Genomic DNA, 21069 nt, shown 5'->3' with positions numbered 1-21069 from the left:
ACGGGTCGAAACGTTGCTTATTCTTATACGATGTCTCTGGACACAATAAAAGGATTTATTGAAAAGGATGCTGTTTCCTCTACTACTTCTATGGAAAACCTCTTTAATGACCAAGCAATTATTTCAGTTTTTTATTGTTGTATTCTAATCTTTTTTATTTTTCTGTAGTCATAGCCGTGTGAGGGCTTGTTTTATGAAAGATTAGTTCCATTTTAGGGCACATCTAACTTATTAACTTTTATTAACTTATTTAAAGAGACATTGAAAAAAAACAACAATTTCTGCAATTTCTTTCTGCATCTGAAATTGACGCCGTTCACCGTGTGATATAAATAATCACTTTATCTTGTGGATCGTTAAGCTACACTACTTTTGCTAAATAAAAACCCTCTTTTTTAAAAACGTTTTTTTTTTAGTCTCGCTATATTCTCCGAGTCATAACATTTTATATGAAGATTTTGTTTTTGCTGGACAACTAATAGGTATACAGTGTTGGCAGACCTAAAGCCTTTTTTAGGTCCCAAGCTGCCATGGAAACCATTAGCACCCCGTTTTCGTGTTGTGGAGGTGCCAATGTAGTGATAGAGGGAGCCCCCTTCCTCTACATCCACCTAGATGCCACAGTCAATTAGCTATTGACCATAGTATTTAAGGGGTTAAATGGCCGATATCAACGGTAACTCAGACTCCGGGCCCTTAGAGCAGGAGCCCGGATGTCATTAGACAGCCCGGCACCTGCTGAGCTGCAATACCACACAATACCTGTGTAGAAGTGTGGCACTGTTTTTAGAAAAAAGTAGCCACGTTTTCTAGCAGCTCAATAGAAAATAACCGAATAATACATGGCATGTTCTTACAATACAGACATCAAATGAATGTTATAATGCTCTGAATTCAAATATAAAAATAATTTCTAAAAACATTACACTATTATGATACATACCATTCTTCTAGTGAGAATCCTAGGAAAACTTCTGTAACCTAATAAAAGAATAAAAGATAGTTATGCAAATTATGTAAAATTATCATATCAATAATATTAGAATCTTAGTATTCACATATGATCATGAAAATGCAAGAAAAATGTACCATATAAACTCAGAAATGCATTGGGGGGAACACGATGTACATGTGCATCAATACTGTATAATACCAGTCCGGTAAACAAAGAATTTTATATCATATGTAATAATTCTTTAATCCCAAATGTCTCTTCTCTAAAGGTCTGCTGTGCAATAGGTGTTGTCCTCTATTCGCATGCTTCTTTTTTTTTTTACATTCAGAACAGCTAAACGGAGGAATTCTGAAGTTGCGCTGTATTTTTAAAGTCTTTTCATATCAAGGCGAAGAGAAGTAGAATGTAATTAACTAAACACTGTACATTTATCCATCTTATTTTAAAGGGGTTGTCCGGGATATTAAAAAGGCGAGATGCAGGCAGGGGATGTGATAAAATAACAAAATGTTAAGTGCCTACATCCCGCTCCATCCACATGACTGCTGCAACCAATCACTGTTCTCCACAGTGACGCTGTAATCTTGCCAGAATCGCCGCTGAGGCCAGTGATTGGCTGCAGCAGTCACATGGTTGGAACGGCACGTCATCACTTCTTGTAAAAGTAAACAGGCCAGCAGAGACCACCAGAGCGGCAGTGATGGAGTGGCGGGGGATTTATAAGGTGAGCATTACTTATTTTGTTATTTTATCACATTCACTGCCTGTATCCGGTCTTTTAAATGTCCCGGAAAAGCCTTTTAATATAATTCAACTATTCCTGAATACTATTGTATGTCTTTTTATGACAATGCTACATCTTAAAAGGGCTACTGGTCAATGTGTCAACATAATAATATTTGGACATGATGGTCACCTTATTAAAGGTAAAAGGAACTTCTCTTTTTTCTCCAGGCTTCAAGGATGTGATCTTGAATGTTGCTGTGCCCAAAGTTTCATCCATTACATAATTAGCATCCATTAAGGTTACCTAGGAAAAATAAATGAATGGAAAAATCTCATGAAGACATGAAACCCCAGCATTCAGCTGTTATCGCTTGGGGAAGTTTCAATCATCCACACATTTCAGGAGAATTTAGGTATTACATGCCAGCCATTCAAATAAATGGACGACCATATAATACATGGGCGGGAGCCTCCTACTTAGCAGATCATCATTTTTGAGACCCCCCCCCCCCTCTATGATGTCTGTACGCCCTACTAGGCATATAGATCTATTTTATTCTAACTTTAACTCATAAGCCTTTAGAAAAATACAGCTGAAAAAGAACTTTTGTGTGTACATGAGATACAGGCATTGTGATACAAAGATCGGTCCAAAGGATAGCTGTTACCCTAGTCATCTTTGGGTGGAGAATGCTGGAATTGGTGCAGTGATCCTCCTACTTCATGAAGAGAATCCTCCTGACAGCTCTGACAGCTCTGTAGAAATAACCTAATGAATGGTAATGGAGTTCACTGACTTTCAATGGACCTGTCAACAGGTTTCCAGACAGAATAGACAGGTTGCTGTTCAAGAGGAACAAAAACCTGACCAAAAACAACCAGCTTAAAGGGTAACTAAACCTTCAACAAACTTCTGACATATAGTGACATGTCAGAAGTTTTGATTAGTGGGGGTCTGAGCACTGAGACCCCCACCGATCACTAGAACGAAGCTGCAGAACTGCTCGAGATTCTGATCGGCTTTTTTTGGAAAGCCCATGTAGCGGTTTACTGGCTTATAGACTTTCTATTGAGTCCGTACACCGCTACAAAGGCTTTCCGAGAAAAGCATATCAAAAACCAAGCGGCTCAACTCACCCGAGTGCTTCTGCCGCTTTCTCTAGCGATCGGCGGGGATCTCAGTGCTCAGATCCCCACCGATCTAAACTTCTGACATGTCACTATGACACGTCAGAAGTTTGTTGAAAGTTTAGTTACCCTTTAAGTGTGCGCAGAGCCTTAAAGACGATTCATGTAGTTTCTTTCTTGAGGCTCAACACTCACAGGTTGCTTGCAGAGAAGCAACTCTTTTAGAATATAAGAAAGACCTAACATAAAGAGAACAGCATAGACCTAACATAAAGAGCTGCCTAATGTCTGGTACCTCATATAGTTAGTCATGGCATAGCAGATATGAAAAGATGAGATATAATATGTAACCTAGAGCCAATGCAAATATAAGATGCAGCGGACCCAGATCAACCCACAAACAAATGAATCATGCAGATTTGTATCAAATATCTAATGACAAGGTTAATATGAAGACAGTCTCTGGAGTTAAATAGAACATACAGATCTGCAGGTGCTAAGCCCAATATACAGATCCATATATTTCAGGAAGACTAGAAGCAGACACACATCTGATACGAAGGCCAGATTCGCACGAACGTAGAATACGTCCGTGTGACGACCATTAAAACAATGGCACACCGGCACATGTATTTCAATGGGGCCGTTGTTTCAACCGACCGGGTGAAGGGTCCGTTGAAAAATAGAACATGTCCTATTTTTTCAGTTTTCATGGATCCTTCGATTGACTCAAGTCTATCGGGATCAGTGAAAACAGGACCCGCATGGGTGCAACTCGGACGTGAAAAATGGCAGTTTTTCACGTCCGAGTTTGCACTCATTCGTAGACTGACCCTTTACTTATACCACACATACAGTATGAACCAGAGTATATCATGTGAAGATCTGTGTTATTAACAACTCTTAAATTTAAAAGTCGCATGCAAGAACATGCTGGTGCCAGAGGATAGTAGCTCAGCCATGTGCTGCCTTTTTATGTGGAATTACATGTTAAGACAGAATGTTCACCATACCTCCAAAACATTATCCTGGTTTGGATCCAAAATAAATTCAAAAGACTCGTTCCAAACTGGATTAATGTCATTGTTTATATGTTTTGTTCTCTTTCTGCCATCTGGTGCTAATGCAATATAAAGTTCCACATAAGGGTCTGGTGTGTCAACTGTAAAATAAAAGGAGAAAGATCACAGTATTATGTAAGTTAGTGCAGTTTAACAATTGTAGGCTTGGTTCACAATAGTGATTATCTGTACATTTTTTATACAATTTTTTGTGGAAAAAATAGGGAAAAGAAGGGATTCCATGATGGACATCAATCATTTCCATGGAAATGGTTAAGATCCGTTTAGTTTGCATCGTTTCTCTCTGAATCCATCTTTTTATAGGGCAAGAAATGCTGCATTTGCTAGTTGTCCAAGCAGTTTGAATCAGTTGTACAAAAATAGAAAAATGTGAAGTTAGTATAAAGCAATATAAAGTTCTTATGAGGTCACATGTGGTCTTCCTAAAATAGTTATGGGTGTTGTCACCTTGGTTTGCAAATAGATTGAACAATGTTTCCCAACTAGGTTTTCTCTGGAACCCTGCAGTTCCTTGGACATGGTCAGGGGTTCCTCAGAACCCAGCAACAGCAAGACCTGTCACTTTTACAGTAGGGATGGCAAACTATTTTCAACCTGTTCAAATATGCTAGACAAAACAGTCAACATACACTATATACACTTACTGAGGGTTATATACAAGGATGATGCCTGGTACATACAGGGATGATGGGAGTTACATACAGGGGATTATATACAGCAATCATGGGGGTAATATACAGGGACCCCCATCATCCCTGTATATACCAGCCATCATCTCTGTATATAACCACCATCATTCCTGTATATCCTTGTATTTAACTCCCATCATCTCTATAAATAACCCCCGATCATTCCTGTATATAACCTTCATCATCCGTGTGTATACACTTGGGGCGGGCACTGTCCACTCACAGTGGCGAGAGGGAATTTATACTAAACAAAAAGTAAATGGGGCTGGCATTGAGGATACTGTGGACCAATATGATGCTTGAAATACTGGTATATGGCAGAAGTCCAGCGGAATCTGAAAATATGAGAGCAGTTTGACACAGGCAAGGCAGTAAAGTAATTGCGCCTGGCTGCGCGGAGTTACAGACCGGCCCGGAAGAGCAGAGGGATCTCCTCCACTTGTTGTTGGAATAGGGTTAGGCGAGTATGTTTTTTATTATTTGTATCAGGCACCATTGGGGCAGCTATAGGCGCATTGTACTGTGGGGTGGGGGGTGCTATGGGCATATACTGTGTGGAGGCAGCTGTAGAGCATTATACTGTGTGGGGGCAGCTGTTGGGAATTATACTGTGTAAAGGTAGCTATTGGGGCATGATACTGCATGGGGCACCTATGGGGGCATTATAGTGCGTGGGGACATCACTATACAAATGTAGCCGTCTTTATCTTGACTTTTAACGTATTAAATACAGTGGCAAGAAGTGACTTTTTCAATGACTTTTGTTGTGTGAAATCACACTGTAGCAAGTTATCAGAGTCAACATAAAGATGGCTACATCCGTACTGTGTGGGGGCATTATACTGTGGAGGGGCAGCCATAGGGACATTATACTGCATGGAGGGCACCTGTGGGGCATTATACTGTGTGAAGGGCAGCTACAGGGACATTATACTGTGTGGTGGCAGCTATGGGGTATTATACTGTGTGGGGACAGTGTCAGGGGGTATATTATATACAGTAGTATACAGCAGGCACAGGGGATCTATATTAAAGGGATATTCCTATTTTTGACATTTATGGGAATAAACTGATCAAAACTTCTGGCTTGTCACTATGACACGTCAAAAGTTTTTGGAAAGTTTAATTACCCTTTTAAATATATACAGGGTTGCTGTAGACAAAAATACCAGCCAGGCATACACAGATAAAAAAATGGGTGCAGTTTTGGGGGCATGGCCTCACATAGTATGCTTTACCACTTATTCGTTATAAGGCTTTTCATACTTTTAAGATCTAAGGACAGAGGCTATAGGGACATTATACTGTGTGGGGGCAGCTATGGGGACATTATACTATGTTGCGGCAGTGTCAGTGCCTAAGGACAGAGACTGTCGGAGTCATTTTTGCCAGCCATGACAAAGGGTCATCATTTCACAGAAATACCTCCACAAGATAGAATATATGTGGTAAAATGATGACTGGTTGCTAGCAAAAATAACTTTATACCATAGAGAATTGAAGCAGATTAACCCAAGTTGGGTAAAATTTAGATTATGGAGCCACATATAGTATCCAAATGGAGAAGAAAGCAAGGCCAACACACCTCTGCCCTGCTCTGCTCTATAACCTTCCCCAACAAGGGTTAAGAGGATAAAGCTGTAGTGAGCAGTCAAAGTCTCATCAGAATTTTACTGCTTTGCGAGACTTCTAGCTTTCGAGCTGGAAGAGCCTGCTGTGAGAGGGGAGACTGTTAGGGTATGTTCACACGAGTTCATTACGTCCGTAATTGACGGACGTATTTCGGCCGCAAGTACCGCACCGAACACAGTGCAGGGAGCCGGGCTCCTAGCATCATAGTTATGTACGACGCTAGGAGTCCCTGCCTCGCTGCTGGACAACTGTCCCGTACTGTAATCATGTAACTATGATGCTAGGAGCCCGGCTCCCTGCACTGTGTTCGGTCCGGTACTTGCGGCCGAAATACGTCCGTCAATTACGGACGTAATGACCTCGTGTGGACATACCCTTAGTGTGCAGCATCCGTACAGTGAAGAACTCTGCTGCTATCTGGTCTTACTTCATGCCAGATGCTGTTATATTAGCTGCAGTATCATATTCTTAAGAGTCACTAGATACAGCAGCAGAGATACAAGGAAGTTAAATCCTGTCACTCACAGTTTATTGCCTGCTTTCTACTAAGGCCCCATTCAGACGACAGGGATACTCGGCCGTGTGTGGGCCGTTTATTTAACAGCCATCACACGGACGCAGTAAGAACAACAGACCCCAAATAGGGCTATTCACATGGCCGATTTTTTGAAGGCCCGGTTTAAAAATGGAACATGCCCTATTTTGGGCTGTTCGCCCGGCCGCACAGCTCCCATAGAAGTCTAGGGGGCCGTGTAAAGCACGGCTGTCACTTGGATCCGAGTGACAGCCGAGCTTTCTGCCGCTCGCTCGCTCTCTCATCCTCCTCACAGTGCAAAGTGCATGTGAGGAGATTGTTTTTTGCTGCCACAGCCCCCTTGTAGTTGGCACCACCCCTCCCCCAGTCTGTAGATAGCGCCACTGTAGCTCCCTGTAGGAGCAGAATCCCTCTAATCACCGGCCACAGCGTTGCTGAAGATGTGGTCGGGGATTCCGCTACAGGAGAAGTAACTAACGTCACTATCCATATACGGACAGTGACATCAGGGGCAATTCCTGAAGCGGAAATTCTTGGCCAGAGGGACTTCGCTCCTACAGGGAGATACAGTGGCGCTATCTAAAGGAGGGATGCCATCTACCGGGGTGCTATCTACAGGGGGGATGTGTGTGGCACTACCTAGAGGGTAGCTGTGTGGCAGTACCTACAGGAGGATGTGTGGCATTATCTACAGTGGGCAGTGTGTGGTACTATCTACAGAAGGCAGTGTGTGGTACTATCTGCAAAGGGCAGTGTGTGGCATTATCTACAGGGAGCAGTGCGTGGTACTATCTAAAGAGGGAAGTGTGTGGCATGATCATCTGAGGGCAGTGTGTGGCATTATCTACAGAGAGCATTGTGTGCCATTATCTACAGAGTGCAGTGTGCAGCATTATCTACAGAGGCCAGTGTGCGGCATTATCTACAGAGGCCAGTGTGCGGCATTATCTACAGAGGCCAGTGTGCGGCATTATCTACAGAGGCCAGTGTGCGGCATTATCTACAGAGGCCAGTGTGCGGCATTATCTACAGAGGCCAGTGTGTGGCATTATCTACAGAGGCCAGTGTGTGGCATTATCTACAGAGGCCAGTGTGTGGCATTATCTATAGAGGCCAGTGTGTGGCATTATCTACAGAGGCCAGTGTGTGGAATGATCTACACAGAGCAGTGTGTGGCATTATCTACACAGAGCAGTGTGTGGCATTATCTACACAGAGCAGTGTGTGGCATTATCTACACAGAGCAGTGTGTGGCATTATCTACACAGAGCAGTGTGTGGCATTATCTACACAGAGCAGTGTGTGGCATTATCTTCAAAGGGAAGTGTGTGGCAAAAAATTGACAAATGAAATTCATCAGTTTTTAAAACGAACAGGGGAAAACATGGCAAAACGGGTAATTAACTGCCATTTTTATCGGCCGACACTTGGACCCGGTCGTGTGAATAGAGCCGAATAATGCCCTATTCACACGACCGGGCTTCTCGGCCATGTGACGGACGTTTTTTTGAACAGCCGTAGTAGGAACAATAGACCCCAAATGGGACTATTCACACAGCCGATTTATTGTCGGCCGCACGGCTCCCATAGAAGTCTATGGGGACGTGTAAAGCAGGGCTGTCACTTGGATGTGATCCAAGTGACGGCCGTGCTTTCTGCCGTTCGCTCACTCTCTTCGCCTCCTCACAGTGCGAAGTGCATATGAGGAGGAGATTTTTTTGCTCACTGTAGGAGAGGAATCCCTAGTCCCCGGCCACAGTGGCCGAAGATGTAGCAGGGAGAAGTCCCTGACCATATATGAACAGTGACATCAGGAACTTCTCCTGGAGCAGTCCCCTACTCCTGAAGCGGAATTCCCGGCCATAACAGCTAGTGATTCCGCTTCAGGAGAAGTCCCTGACCTCACTGTCGATATATGGACAGTAACGTCAGTGAAGCGGAATCTCCAGTCTAATAAATTCTTCTACAGTCATTCATGAGTGTTTCTCAGAACAGATAGGTCCTCTTTGAGCTCATTGATTTAGATCAGGGGGCACATTCTTTAGGCCCTGTTCACACTGAGTTTTTTGCAGGCAGAAAAAATCTGTCTTAACTCTCTTTGCAGCGTTTTTCTGCCATTGTCAATGATGTCAATGAGAGGTCAGAGACGGAAACGCCCGAGGAAAGAACATGACGCTACTTTTTCCCCGTGAGCGTTTTTTTCCGCTCGTGGAAAAAAAACGCCTCTGCGGCCCATACAGCTACGATGATGGAAAAATAAAAAACTCGCTGATAAAAAAAAAACGAAAAAGAATGCTTGGCCCTTTAAGGCCAAAATAATCCTGGTCTTTTGAGGAGTTAAAAATTATGATTCCACTATGATAAGACAACCAAATAATAGCCTGTGTCTTTATGCTTTATTGGGAACACAGGCATATAAACTAAATAGTACTCTCCACACGGACAATATTATAATACTAGCATTAATGTTATAGCGCTATTATATAACTAGAGTAAGGCCTCATGCACACGGCCGTGCGCGTAATCACGGTCCGTGATTACGGGCACGTCCGGCCGCAGACAGCCACCCGCAATTTCGGCCCGTGCTCCCATATAAAGTATAGGAGCACCGTCCGTAAAAAAGCAAAAGATAGGACATGTCCTATCTTTTGAGGAGGCTTTCTACGGCCTGGACACCTTCCCGCAAATATACTGGGAAAGTACAGTGGTCAATGGAAATGAATGGGTCCATAATTATGGTCCGCAATTACGGACGAAATCTACGGCCGTGTGCATGGGGCCTAAGTGTGATTAATAACAGGTGAAAAAGCTGGATATTTTATTTAAAACATAAGAACCGTGCAACACGTTGCAGTACCTACCGTAAGTGTTGCTACACGCGACATTTACATTTACAGATCATGCCGATAACAATCTAATGAACAGGTAGGAAGGTGCATAAATATTACTTACGCATATCCCCAAAGGTTCCTTTGGTAACATTAGTGGCCCTTAGGACAGTTACTGTAAATCTGTGTGAATACTGATGTTCAACCTGGGGGGAAAGAGTTGTAAAATATTGAGCATTTAAAAAAAATGACACTGATACACAGAATACTTTTTCTTGCATTTTGTTTCAATTGTCCTTTTACAGTGTACTGTTTTTGTTTTTTTTTTAAACTATTCTAGATCATCTAGATAATTTTACCACAAAGAATCACTGATACAGTAATGTACCTGCAGATTGATGTCCATTAATAAAAATTTAAAGGACGACTGGGAAAGAAAAATTATGGGGTTAACTGATTAAATCCTTGTCCCTCTATAAATACAATTACAAGATCATAATTTATATTAACATTTGTTTCTGAAACATATTTCTTTACTATATGTATCTGATCTCTGTGGAATTTGATTGGCTGCCAGGAGTAACAAACCTGAGACACATTTTCTCTATTATGAGTCTCAATTATAGAGAACAGGGAATAAATAACACATTGTTTAGCTATGTAAAACTACCAGAGCATTAAACAAATATTACAGTAGTCCAGGGAGTCAGTGTATATTAAATAGCTGCTTTATCTCTAATGCAAAATTATAATCTAACTTTAACATAGCAACTAGAATTCTAGATCGAGTTTAAAAAAAAAAAAAAGACTGAATAAGATCCTCATTTTACTTTTAATATTTACACATCTCACCAAGAGGTTACCAAGGAAATTATACAGAAAAGCCCATGCACCCTGCAAGCTTTCTTTACTGATCTTCCCATTGAGGTCACAATAGAAGCATCCAGTTTTGCATCCGTTGAGACTGCGCCTTACTTACAGCAGCTGTTAGAATTAGCACCAATTTTAAAATCAAATGGCCACCCAGTGCCCAACGAGACCATTTAAAATCAAACGAGTACACCTGACCTTAGTGTGTTTTTAATGCCAACATTGCAATGGAAATAATGCCCGTTCTATTGCTATTTTTATGGGCCCTTTTGCTGTTTCTTGTACCCTCCATCGTTTGTATTATTAAAGTTAATCATAATGGCATCCTCAGTAGGATGAGTGCCACAAGTGGGGAGGGCGCTTACACCATCGCCACCTTGCTTGCCTCCAGATGTGCCCTCTGGTGTATTTTTTAACTGATCAGCTAAGAGATTTTATCATTGCCTGTGATACTAGCCTCCTGAGGACTTTCACCCATGCTTCGACCCTGTCTGACTTAGTGCCGTAACTTAATGAGAATGTTTCATATATGTATTATATTTTAGTTTCATACTTTCGATTTCAGTCTGTAGTATAAAAATAATGTGTATGTTCATTTTTTTAAAACTTGGAGGCCCATACTTTTTCTATTGTCTGGGTAGAGTGTGTGTGAGTTTTATGGCACCTAAAATGATTGGAAATCAATTAAGAGAAAAATGTAAAAGATTATTTCAGTTTCCAGGAACCAATGGAGTACAGTCCCCCCTCTAGAGACAAGATGCATACCGAACCAAATCTGTGTGTATCATGTTGCTGTGATGCTTTATCTAGGCTTCCAGCAGTACAACAGAGCGGTCAATAAATCACCTGTCCTCTGCTGACCCTGTCCCAGTCTACACAGCAAAGCTGACAAATGAGCTACAGAAAACAGGACGTTTCAACATATTGTGTCTGCACAAGTGGCCAGTTTGAAAAGTGGAATATTTTTATGTTTATAGTAAAAAATTTGAATTTCCTTTAATTATTATGGGCTGTGAGGACTGCATGCCCTTTAGCCATTATTATAGCTATGCCCCATGATTTCTTGCCTATGTTTTTACTCTGCTACTACTGATGCATTATGCTTTTATTACTGTTCTCTAAATGTAAGATGATATAATTTAATTAAATAATGTATAATTATCAAAGATGCACTCCAGAAATTATTGCCTATAAAGTGCAGCATATTCTATTATTAAAGAATAATGTAGAGACTCTTGTGTATACCGGTTTTAGTTGATGGGCCGTTTATGGATTGTCTCTCATCTAAGTTCCTTCTTCCCCACTGATGTAGTGCCCCCAATGTAGCCTACATTTCCCATCATGACTCTGGCTTTGCAGAAGGGGTGGAGTCTCATCACACTGCACTTGTACTGCATCCTATTTAAGTGCAGCAAGTAATAGATCAGCAATATAGAACTGCTCTCCCCTAACTGCAGAGTCTGTGTATTTTATATGATGCAGCTTAGCCTGTCTCCTCTGCCTCCTGATTGTGATAGTTATCTCTGAATCAGTTTTTACGCAGGAGGCAGTGAGCAGCAGCATCTCATAGAAATACACACAACACTCACAGATAGTATAGACAGTTAGTGTGCGTAACGGGGGTTTACAATTCTGCAGCTAATCATTTTATGAACTCACACATTATATCACTGTACTCCTAGTCCCTTGGATAGGGCAGAAATAATCTCTTCAGTAGCACTATATGCATAGAAAAACATACCAAGGAACAAGGAGGGTGGATTTCATATGTGATTATGTAATCCTGTAATTCTCAGGAAGTCAGACAGAGCAGAGACTGACCTCCTGTCTACACATTGGAGAATAGTCTATTTTGGTGGTCCGATTAAGCTTACATAATAGAGCTGCCCATAATGGAAGGGTTCAAAATGTATAGATTCACATGAGCTGGAAAGAAACAAAATGACACTGCTAGAATATTGCTGGTGAAATGGAATGATATGTGTAAAAAATAAAAATAAATTGCCGGAGTGCTTCTTTAACCCTTTCATGCCGACAATCTGTATATTCACGTCCTTTTCGCACATAACCCATGCAGCCAGGGCGTGAATATACAGATCACTGTTCCAGCCAGTGTTCCAGTCAGTGTCCTCGGCACCCCAGCACCCTGTTCTATGATAGCCAAACCGATTGGTTCGGCTGCAGAGAATATGATCACCGTCATTAACCGCTTCCTGACTGCCCACTGTAAATTCACGTCGGCACATGCTGGGCTCTGTGCAGAGCCGACGTGAATTCACAGTGGTTGTTAAAAGCGCGATCCGGGTGTCTCAGAGTAGTGCTGACACCTGGATCGCGCTGTCAACCCCTGCCTCTGGTCCCGGAGACATGACCGGGACCTGATTGGTTCAGGTCCCGATCATGTGATCGCAGGGAAAGTTTGTTGTAGCAACAAACTGGAAAGTTTGTTGCTACAACAAACTTTCCCAAGGACCGATTGCGGGTGCTGCCGTCAGTAGCATGGCAAAACCAGAGGCCATACAACGGCCTCCGGTCTGCCATTCACGGATGCCTATGAGGACCAGCTGGTCCTCATAAGCTTCCTGTCAGTGTGACTGTCAGCGTCACAATGACAGTTTATAATAAGTTACACTATCTAGGTAGTGTAATGTATTATAGCAGCGATCAGTGCTGCAGGTCTTCAAGTAAAAAAAAAAAAGTAATAAGTTATAAGTTACAAAAACAAAAAATTATTTTTTTCTTATAATAAGTCTTTTATTATAGGAAAAAAAATAAACCGTTAAAACAGTACACATATTTGGTACCACGTTCGTAAAGCCCCCAACTATAAAGCTATAATATTCTTTTTCCCGCACGGTGAACACCGCAAAAAATAATGAAAAAACAATACTAGCATCACTATTTTTTTTTGTCATCACCCCTCCCAAAATATAGAATAAAAAGTGATCAAAAATTTGCATGTACCCCAAAATAATACCAATAAAAACTACAACCCGTCTCGCAAAAAACAAGCCCTTACACAGCTTTTTTGACTGAAAAATAAAAAAATTACGGCTCTCAGAATATGGTGACACAAAAAAGAAATCATTTTATAGAAAAGTGATTTTATTGCGCAAACGCCACAAAACATAAAAAAACGATATACATATGGTATTGCCGTAATCGTATCGACCTTCAGAATAAAGTAAAATGTCATTTATAGCGCACGGTGAGCACTGTAAAAAAAAAAAAAAAAAGGACAAAAACATTGTCAAAATGTATGTTGTTTTCTTGTCACTTTGCTTGCCAAAAAAAATAAAAAAAAAAGTGATCAAAAAAATCACATGTACCCTAAAATGGTACCAATGAAAACTACAGATTGTATCATAACAAATAAGCCCTCACACGGCTCAGGTGGAGAAAAAATAAAAAAAAGTTCTGGCGCTCAGAATATAGTGACAGAAATTGTGCAGTGTCCAAAAGCGGATAAGATTGGGCACCATTTATCAGTGAGACACCGGCCACACATCTATGAGTTATTTATTTACCCCATTATTATACCCTCTTATTATGCCCTGATGTACTCTGCCCAGCTTACATATGCCCCACATTATAAACTGAAATACCAGTAAAACCCCAAACTACTATTAAGCAAAATCAGCGCTCCAAAAGCCAAATGGCGCTCCTTGCCTTCTGAGCTCTGCCATGGGTCCAAACAGCAGTGTATTACCACATATGGGGTATTTCCGTAATCAGGAGAAATAGATTTACAAGTTTTGGGGTGATTTTTATTCTTTATTCCTTGTAAAAATTACATTATATTTTTTCAGAAAAAAAGTAGATTTTCATTTTCACAGACATATTTCAATAAATATAGCAAAAGACCTGTCGGGTCAAGATGCTAACTATACCTCTAGATAAATTCCTTGAGGTGTGTAGTTTCCCAAACCACTTTTGGGGAGATTCCACTGTTTTGGTACCACCTCTTCAAACCTGACATGGTGCCTAAAATATATTCTAAAAAAAGGAGACACCAAAATCCTCTAGGTGCTCCTTTGCTTCTGAGGCCGGTGCTTCAGTCCAGTATCACACTAGAGCCACATGTGGGATATTTCTAAAAACTGCAGAATCTGGGCAATAAATATTGAGTTGTATGTCTCTGGTATTACAAATGAATTTCGCCCAAAAAAATGAAATTTGTAAATTTCACCTCTACTTTGCTTTAATTCCTGTGATATGCCTAAAGGGTTAATAAACTTTCTGAATGCTGTTTTGAATACTTTGAGGAGTGCAGTTTTTAAAATGGGGTGATTTATGGGGTCTATCTAGTACATAAGGCCCTCAAAGCCACTTGAGAACTGAACTGGTCCTTGACAAAATAGCCTTTTGAAATTTTCTTGAAAATGTGAGAAATTGCTGTTTATGTTCTAAGCCTTGTAACGTCCTAGAAAAATAAAATAATGTTCAAAAAACAATGCAAATATAAAGTAGACATATGGGGGATGTTAATTAGCAATAATTTTGAGTGGTATTATCTGTTTTACAAGTAGATTACATTTAAAATTAGAAAAATTATAATTTTTGCACATTTTCTTTACATTTTGGCGTTTTTCACAAATAAACTATGAATTTATTGACCAAATTTTTCCACTAACATAAAGTACAATAAGTCACGAGAAAACAGTCTCTAAATCGCTTGGATAGGCAAAAGCATTCCAGAGTTATTACCACATAAAATGACATGTCAGATTTGAAAAAATGGGGCTGGTCATTGAGGCATCGAGGACCCTTGGTCCTGAAAGGGTTAATGAACCAAAGCCTCCTAATTTCTCCCCTACACCTCAATGTTTAGCCTTTGCCTCTTCTAGATAAAGGCTGCATCCCAGTACCTGACTTTTGCTTTTACCCTGGTAAACTACTGCTCATTTTTTACTTTTAATTTTTTTTAATTAATTAGTTACAAATATACTGGTGCTATGGTGATGTAAAGGGTTATACTTCCCTCATCAGGTCCCCTTAATAAACAAAAGTATATATATATTGCAACTAGCCACATGCCTGCTGAGTGAAATATCATTATGACAGTCTAGTGCGGTCATAATCATTCTTTTCAATTACTTTTAGTTACTAGATAAAATGTGGCGGTGTTATTTATGTGTGACTCATATGGCCCTGTTCACATAGAGTTTTTTGCAGGCAGAATACGCAGCCTCAAAATTCCTGACAGAATTTTGAGGCAGATTATGGCTTGCCTGCACTCTCTCGCTGTTTCCGTAACTTCCGACCATGTAATTAATTAGGAAGTGGCCGGGATGCAGCGTGAGCACAAAAAGCTAGAACGGGGTTTAGGGGGCCCCGTTCTAGAGATAGGTGCGGGCTCCAGAGGTGGGACACGCATCTATCTGACATTTATGGCATATCCTGTGGATATGTCATAAATGTCCCTCATGGGAAAACCCCTTTAACCCCTTAAGGATGCAACCTAGTTTTGGCCTGAAGGCTCAGAGCCCATTTTTCAAATCTGACAAATTTCACTTTACATGGTAATAACTTCGGAATGCTTATACGTATCCAAGCGATTCTGAGATTTTTTTTCTCATGAGAGACATTGGGCTTTATGTTAGTCGTAAAATTTGGTCAATATATTCAGTGTTTATTTGTGAAAAATAGCAAAAGTTAGAGAAAATTTAGAAAAAATTGAATTACTCTAAATTTAAATGTATCTGCTTGTAAGGCAGATGATTATACCACAGTAACATAGTTACTAGTTCACATTTCCTATATGACTACTATATGTGGCCATCATTTTTTGAACATTCTTTTATTTTTCTAGGACGTTACAAGGCCTCAGAACATAACCAGCAATTTCTCATATTTTGAATAAAATTTCAAAAGCCCCTTTGAGGGGCCTATATATAAGAAACCCCCATAAACACCCCATTTTAGAAACTGGACCCCTTAACCCCTTCCCGACATCCGCCGTATATATACAGCGCACGCCGGGTGGGGGAATATGGAGCGGGCTCACGGGCTGAGTCCGCTCCATAGAGCGAGTGTGTCGGCTGTGCGTTCCCGCTTGTTTAACCCGTTAAATGCCGCGTTCAATAGAGATCGCGGCATTTAAATTACTAAAATCTGGGGGGCGACCCCCTGAAACGCCTCAACGGCCCCCCCGCGGCGAGATCGGGGGGAGCCATTGGTTCACACGGCTGCCTGGGGGTCTGACGAAGTCCCCCAGGTCCGCCATCTTGGTACTCCTATGAAGCTCTGCCTCCGGCAGGGCTTCATAGAAGACTGTCAGAATCACGATATACTGCAATACATTAGTATTGCAGTATATCGTGCAAGCGATCTAACGATCGCTGGTTGAAGTCACCTAGGGGGACTAATAAAAAATGTAACAGCATTTAGAAAGTTTATTTACCCTTTTCACAGGAATTTAAAGCAAATTTTTTTTTTTGTCAGAAAATCCTTTTTATTCCTTTTTTTTCTGTAAAACAGAAGGTTTTACCAGAGAAATGTAACTCAATACTTATTGCCCAGATTCTGCACTTTTTAGAAATATCCCACATGTAGCCCTGGTGTGCTAATGGACTGAAGCACAGGCCTCCGAATTAAAGGAGCACCTAGTGGATTTTGAGGCCTCCTTTTTATTAGGCACCATGTCCGGTTTGAAGAGGTCTTGTGGTGCCAAAACAGTGGAAACCCCCCAAAAGTGACCCTATTTTAAAAACTACACCCCTCAAGGAACTTATCGAGGTGTATAGTGGGCATTTAGACCCCACAGGTTTTTTGCTGCATTTTGTGGAATTAGGCTGTGCAAGTAAAAATCAAATTTTTCCAATAAAAGGTGCAAATTATTAATTTTGACAAGGAATAAAGGAGAAAAAGCACCCCAACGTTTGTAAAACAATTTCTCCCGACTACGGCAATACCCCATATGTGGTCATAAACTGCTGGTTGGAAAAATGGCAGGGCTCAGAATGGAAGTTCTAGTTGGCATGTAAATTTTTCTGGATTGGTTACTGGGTGCCATGTCGCATTTGCAGAGCTCCTGAGGTACCAGTACAGGGGAAACACCTTAAAAGTGACCCCATTTTGGAAGCTGCACCACTTGAGAAATTTATTGTAGTTTTTATGGAGTGCATGCAACTTTTTGAACATTCTATTTTTTAATAAGCGTGGTGACTAAAAAACAGCAATTCTACTATTGTTTTTTATTCCTTATTTTACAGCGTTCACCATGCTCTATAAATGACATTCTGCGGGGCGATAAGATTAAGGCGATACCATATGTTTATAGTTTTTTTTATGTGTTATGGCGTTTGCACAATAAAATTCTTTATAAAAAATAATTTACTTATTGTGTTGTCATAAACTTATTGTGTTACAATAACTTTTTATTTTTCCATCAAGAAAGCCGAATGGGGACTTGTTTTTTGCGTAACAACATGTAGTTTCGATCAGGACCATTTTTAGGTACATGCAACTTTTTGATATCTTTTTATTCAATTTTTTGGAAGGTGAAGTGACCAAAACATTGTGATTCTGGTACAGTTTATTATTATTTTCTCTTATGGCGTTCACCACGCGGGATAAATAACGAAATACTTTTGTAGTTACGGACGCGGCGATACCAATTATGTATAGTTTATTTATGTATTTATTTTTTAATAATAAAAGGACTGGTAAGAGAAAAAGGGGTATTTTTACGTAACTTTTTTTATTTTGTCCGACTAGGGGACTTGAAGGCAGGAGGCCCTGATCGCAATTCTGATACACTGCACTACATGCGTAGTGCAGTGTATTAGAACTGTCAGCTACTCGCTGACAGCAAGCATAGTGGGCCCTGACTTTGTCAGGACCCTCTATGCTTCCGTAGATCGCCGTAGGCCATTATTAGGCCTCCGGTTGCCATAGCAACTATCGCTGCCCGCTGTCATGTAGCGGGCCATCGATGGTGGTTTATCCCCTGAGAAGCCACGATCGCTATTGAATGCGGTTTCTAAGGGGTTAATCAGCGGTTACACCGCCATCGGTTCCCGCTGAAGGAGCTGCGGCAACTGCTGTATGAGACAGCAGTTGCCACAGCTCCTGTATGTGTCGGGAGGACGGCCGAAATGGATGTTCCTCCCGTGACGTACTATTCGGAATAGTACGTCAAAGAGCGGGAAGGGGTTAAAGTGAACCGATCACCAGAATTTCACCTATTAACTCTTTGGGTATGTTCACACGGCCTATTTACGGACGTAATTCGGGCGTTTTTGCCCCGAATTACGTCTGAAAATAGCGCCTCAATAGCGCTGACAAACATCTGCCCATTGAAAGCAATGGGCAGACGTTTGTCTGTTCACACGAGGCGTAAATTTACGCGCCGCTGTCAAATGACGGCGCGTAAATAGACGCCCGCGTCAAAGAAATGACCTGTCACTTCTTTGGCCGGAATTGGAACCGTTATTCATTGACTCCAATGAATAGCAGCGCTAATTACGGACGTAATGGACGCGGCGTTCAAGCGCCTGCACATGCCGTTACGGCTGAAATTACGGGGATGTTTTCAGGCTGAAACAACCCCGTAATTTCAGCCGTTCCGGACGCCCTCGTGTGAACATACCCTTTCACGCCGCAGCCCTTTTTCAGATTTTCATTTTCGTTTTTCCTCCCCATCTTCCAAAAGCCATAACGCCTTTATTTTTCCGTCTATATAGTACTATGAGGGCTTGATTTTTGCGGAACGAGTTGTAGTTTTTCGTAGCACCATTTACTTTGCCATATAATGTACTAGGAAACGGGGAAAAAATTATTTGTGGGGTAGAAAATGAAAAAAACACCAATTCCTCCATGGTTTTTTGCGCGCCATTTTTACGGAATTCACTGTGCAATTAAAACAACATGTTAATTTTATTCTATGGGTCAATACGATTACGCCGATACCAAATATATGTAGTTTTTTCTATAATTTTACTACTTTCACAAGTAAAAACCTAACTGTAAAAAAGAAAATTTATTTTGTTTCGCCAAATTCCGAGAGCCGTAACTTTTTTATTTTTCTGTCGATTAAGTGGTAGAAGGGCTTATTTTTTGCGGGATAAGCTGTCGTTTTTAACAATACCATTTTGGTGTACATGCGACGGTTTGATCACTTTTTATTTCATTTTTTTGTGGGAGATTAGGTGAACAAAAAATAGAGATTCTGGCGTTTACAATTATTATTTTTTTACAGCGTTCACCGTGCGGGTTAAATAATTATATATTGTGATAGTTCAGCCTTTTACGGACGCGGCGATACCAATTATGTTTATTTATTAAAATTTTACTATGCTCTAGGGGGAAAATGGGAAAAGGGGGGTTTTTGGAACTTTAAATTTTTTTTTTTACACACAAAAAAAAACTTTATTTAACAAATTTTTACTTTTTTTATTAGTCCCTCTAGGCAGAGCTTCATAGGAGTACAAATATGGCGGACCTGGGGGACTTCGTCAGGCCCCCAGGCAGCCGTACTAACCAACGGCTCCCCCCGATCTTGCCGCGGGGGGGGGGGGCGTTGGGACGTTACAGAGGGTCGCGCCCTTGTTTTTAGTAATTTAAATGCCGCGATCTCTATTGAAAGCGGCATTTGCCGGGTTAAACAAGTGGGATCGCGCTAAAACGGGATCCCGCTCGTAACCCGGAAGTGACGGCTGTAACACACAGACGACACACTCGCTCTATGGAGCGGACTCAGCCCATGAGCCCGCTCCATATTCCCCCACCCGGCGTGCGCCGTATATATACGGCGGATGTCGGGAAGGGGTTAAACCAGCAATAACTGGTGAAAGTGGGTGAAAAATCATTTTGATGTAACCTATAATTAACTTCTAGGTAGATTGCATGGTACATTTAGTATTCAGTTTTTTTGTCTTCCCGCACTGTATGCTAATGAGCATAGAGTCACATATTAGTTAAAAAAAGAGTCATATCTTCATTCCACAAGCCTTTCCGAGTTAACCCCCGCCTCGGTACTTTTGATTGATAGCTCCTCACACACAAAATACAGCGCTTGCGCATCATTGTCCTGTTCTATTGCGTACGCACAAAGGAACACAATAGCGGCCCATGTGCAGTAACTAGAATTGAGGCCCTGACGAAGCAGGGAGGGGTGTCAGACCATACATGACATGTGTGCTATCTCAGACAAGTTTTCGGCATTCAGGGCGGACCAGTTTTCGGCGGTGGACGGGCAGATTATTATTATAAAAAGTGCAAAAAATTTGTGCACACTGTTATTTACGGTAGGAGGAGGAGTTTAGGAGATGGGATAATGACAATGAACTACTAACAGCAGCGGCCAATGAGGGGTGAGTAGAGTTCAATAGGTGACATTCTGGTGACAGGTTCCCTCTAAGTTCAATGTGTAAACAGTATGCAGTAAGCTCTGCTTAGTATTGGATGCAGGCAGACAGAAATTTATCATTTGGAGTTTAAGTTGTTTTAGGTGACTTCTCAGAATAAGCAGCCGTCATGTGTGTGTACATGAGGAATAAAACTTTTTATATTACCATTATATTACTGGTATCTGCATTAATTAGCATTTTACTCCTCAGGCTCCATATCTAATTGTCAGTATTTCCTAAACTCCAGAGTGAGTGAAGAATAAGGGCCCTTC

General features: G+C 41.1%; 1 protein-coding gene across 1 annotated transcript in view; it reads right to left on the bottom strand.

Moving 5' to 3' along the window:
• The window catches only part of PLA2G4A (phospholipase A2 group IVA), a 142528-nt gene that overhangs the window by 75556 nt on the left and 45903 nt on the right, over nucleotides 1–21069 (bottom strand). The window contains exons 3-6 of the mRNA XM_075832258.1: nucleotides 9700–9781; nucleotides 3823–3971; nucleotides 1872–1985; nucleotides 944–981 (exon numbers count right to left, since the gene is read on the bottom strand). Coding sequence (XP_075688373.1) covers nucleotides 944–981; nucleotides 1872–1985; nucleotides 3823–3971; nucleotides 9700–9781 — 383 coding nt within the window. The remainder of the gene's footprint in view (nucleotides 1–943; nucleotides 982–1871; nucleotides 1986–3822; nucleotides 3972–9699; nucleotides 9782–21069) is intronic.

This window comes from Rhinoderma darwinii, chromosome 7, assembly GCF_050947455.1.
Source record: "Rhinoderma darwinii isolate aRhiDar2 chromosome 7, aRhiDar2.hap1, whole genome shotgun sequence".
NCBI classification, from domain to species: Eukaryota; Metazoa; Chordata; class Amphibia; order Anura; family Rhinodermatidae; genus Rhinoderma; species Rhinoderma darwinii.
Note: the sequence above shows the minus strand (reverse complement) of the source record. Positions and strands in the feature narration are given on the sequence as shown.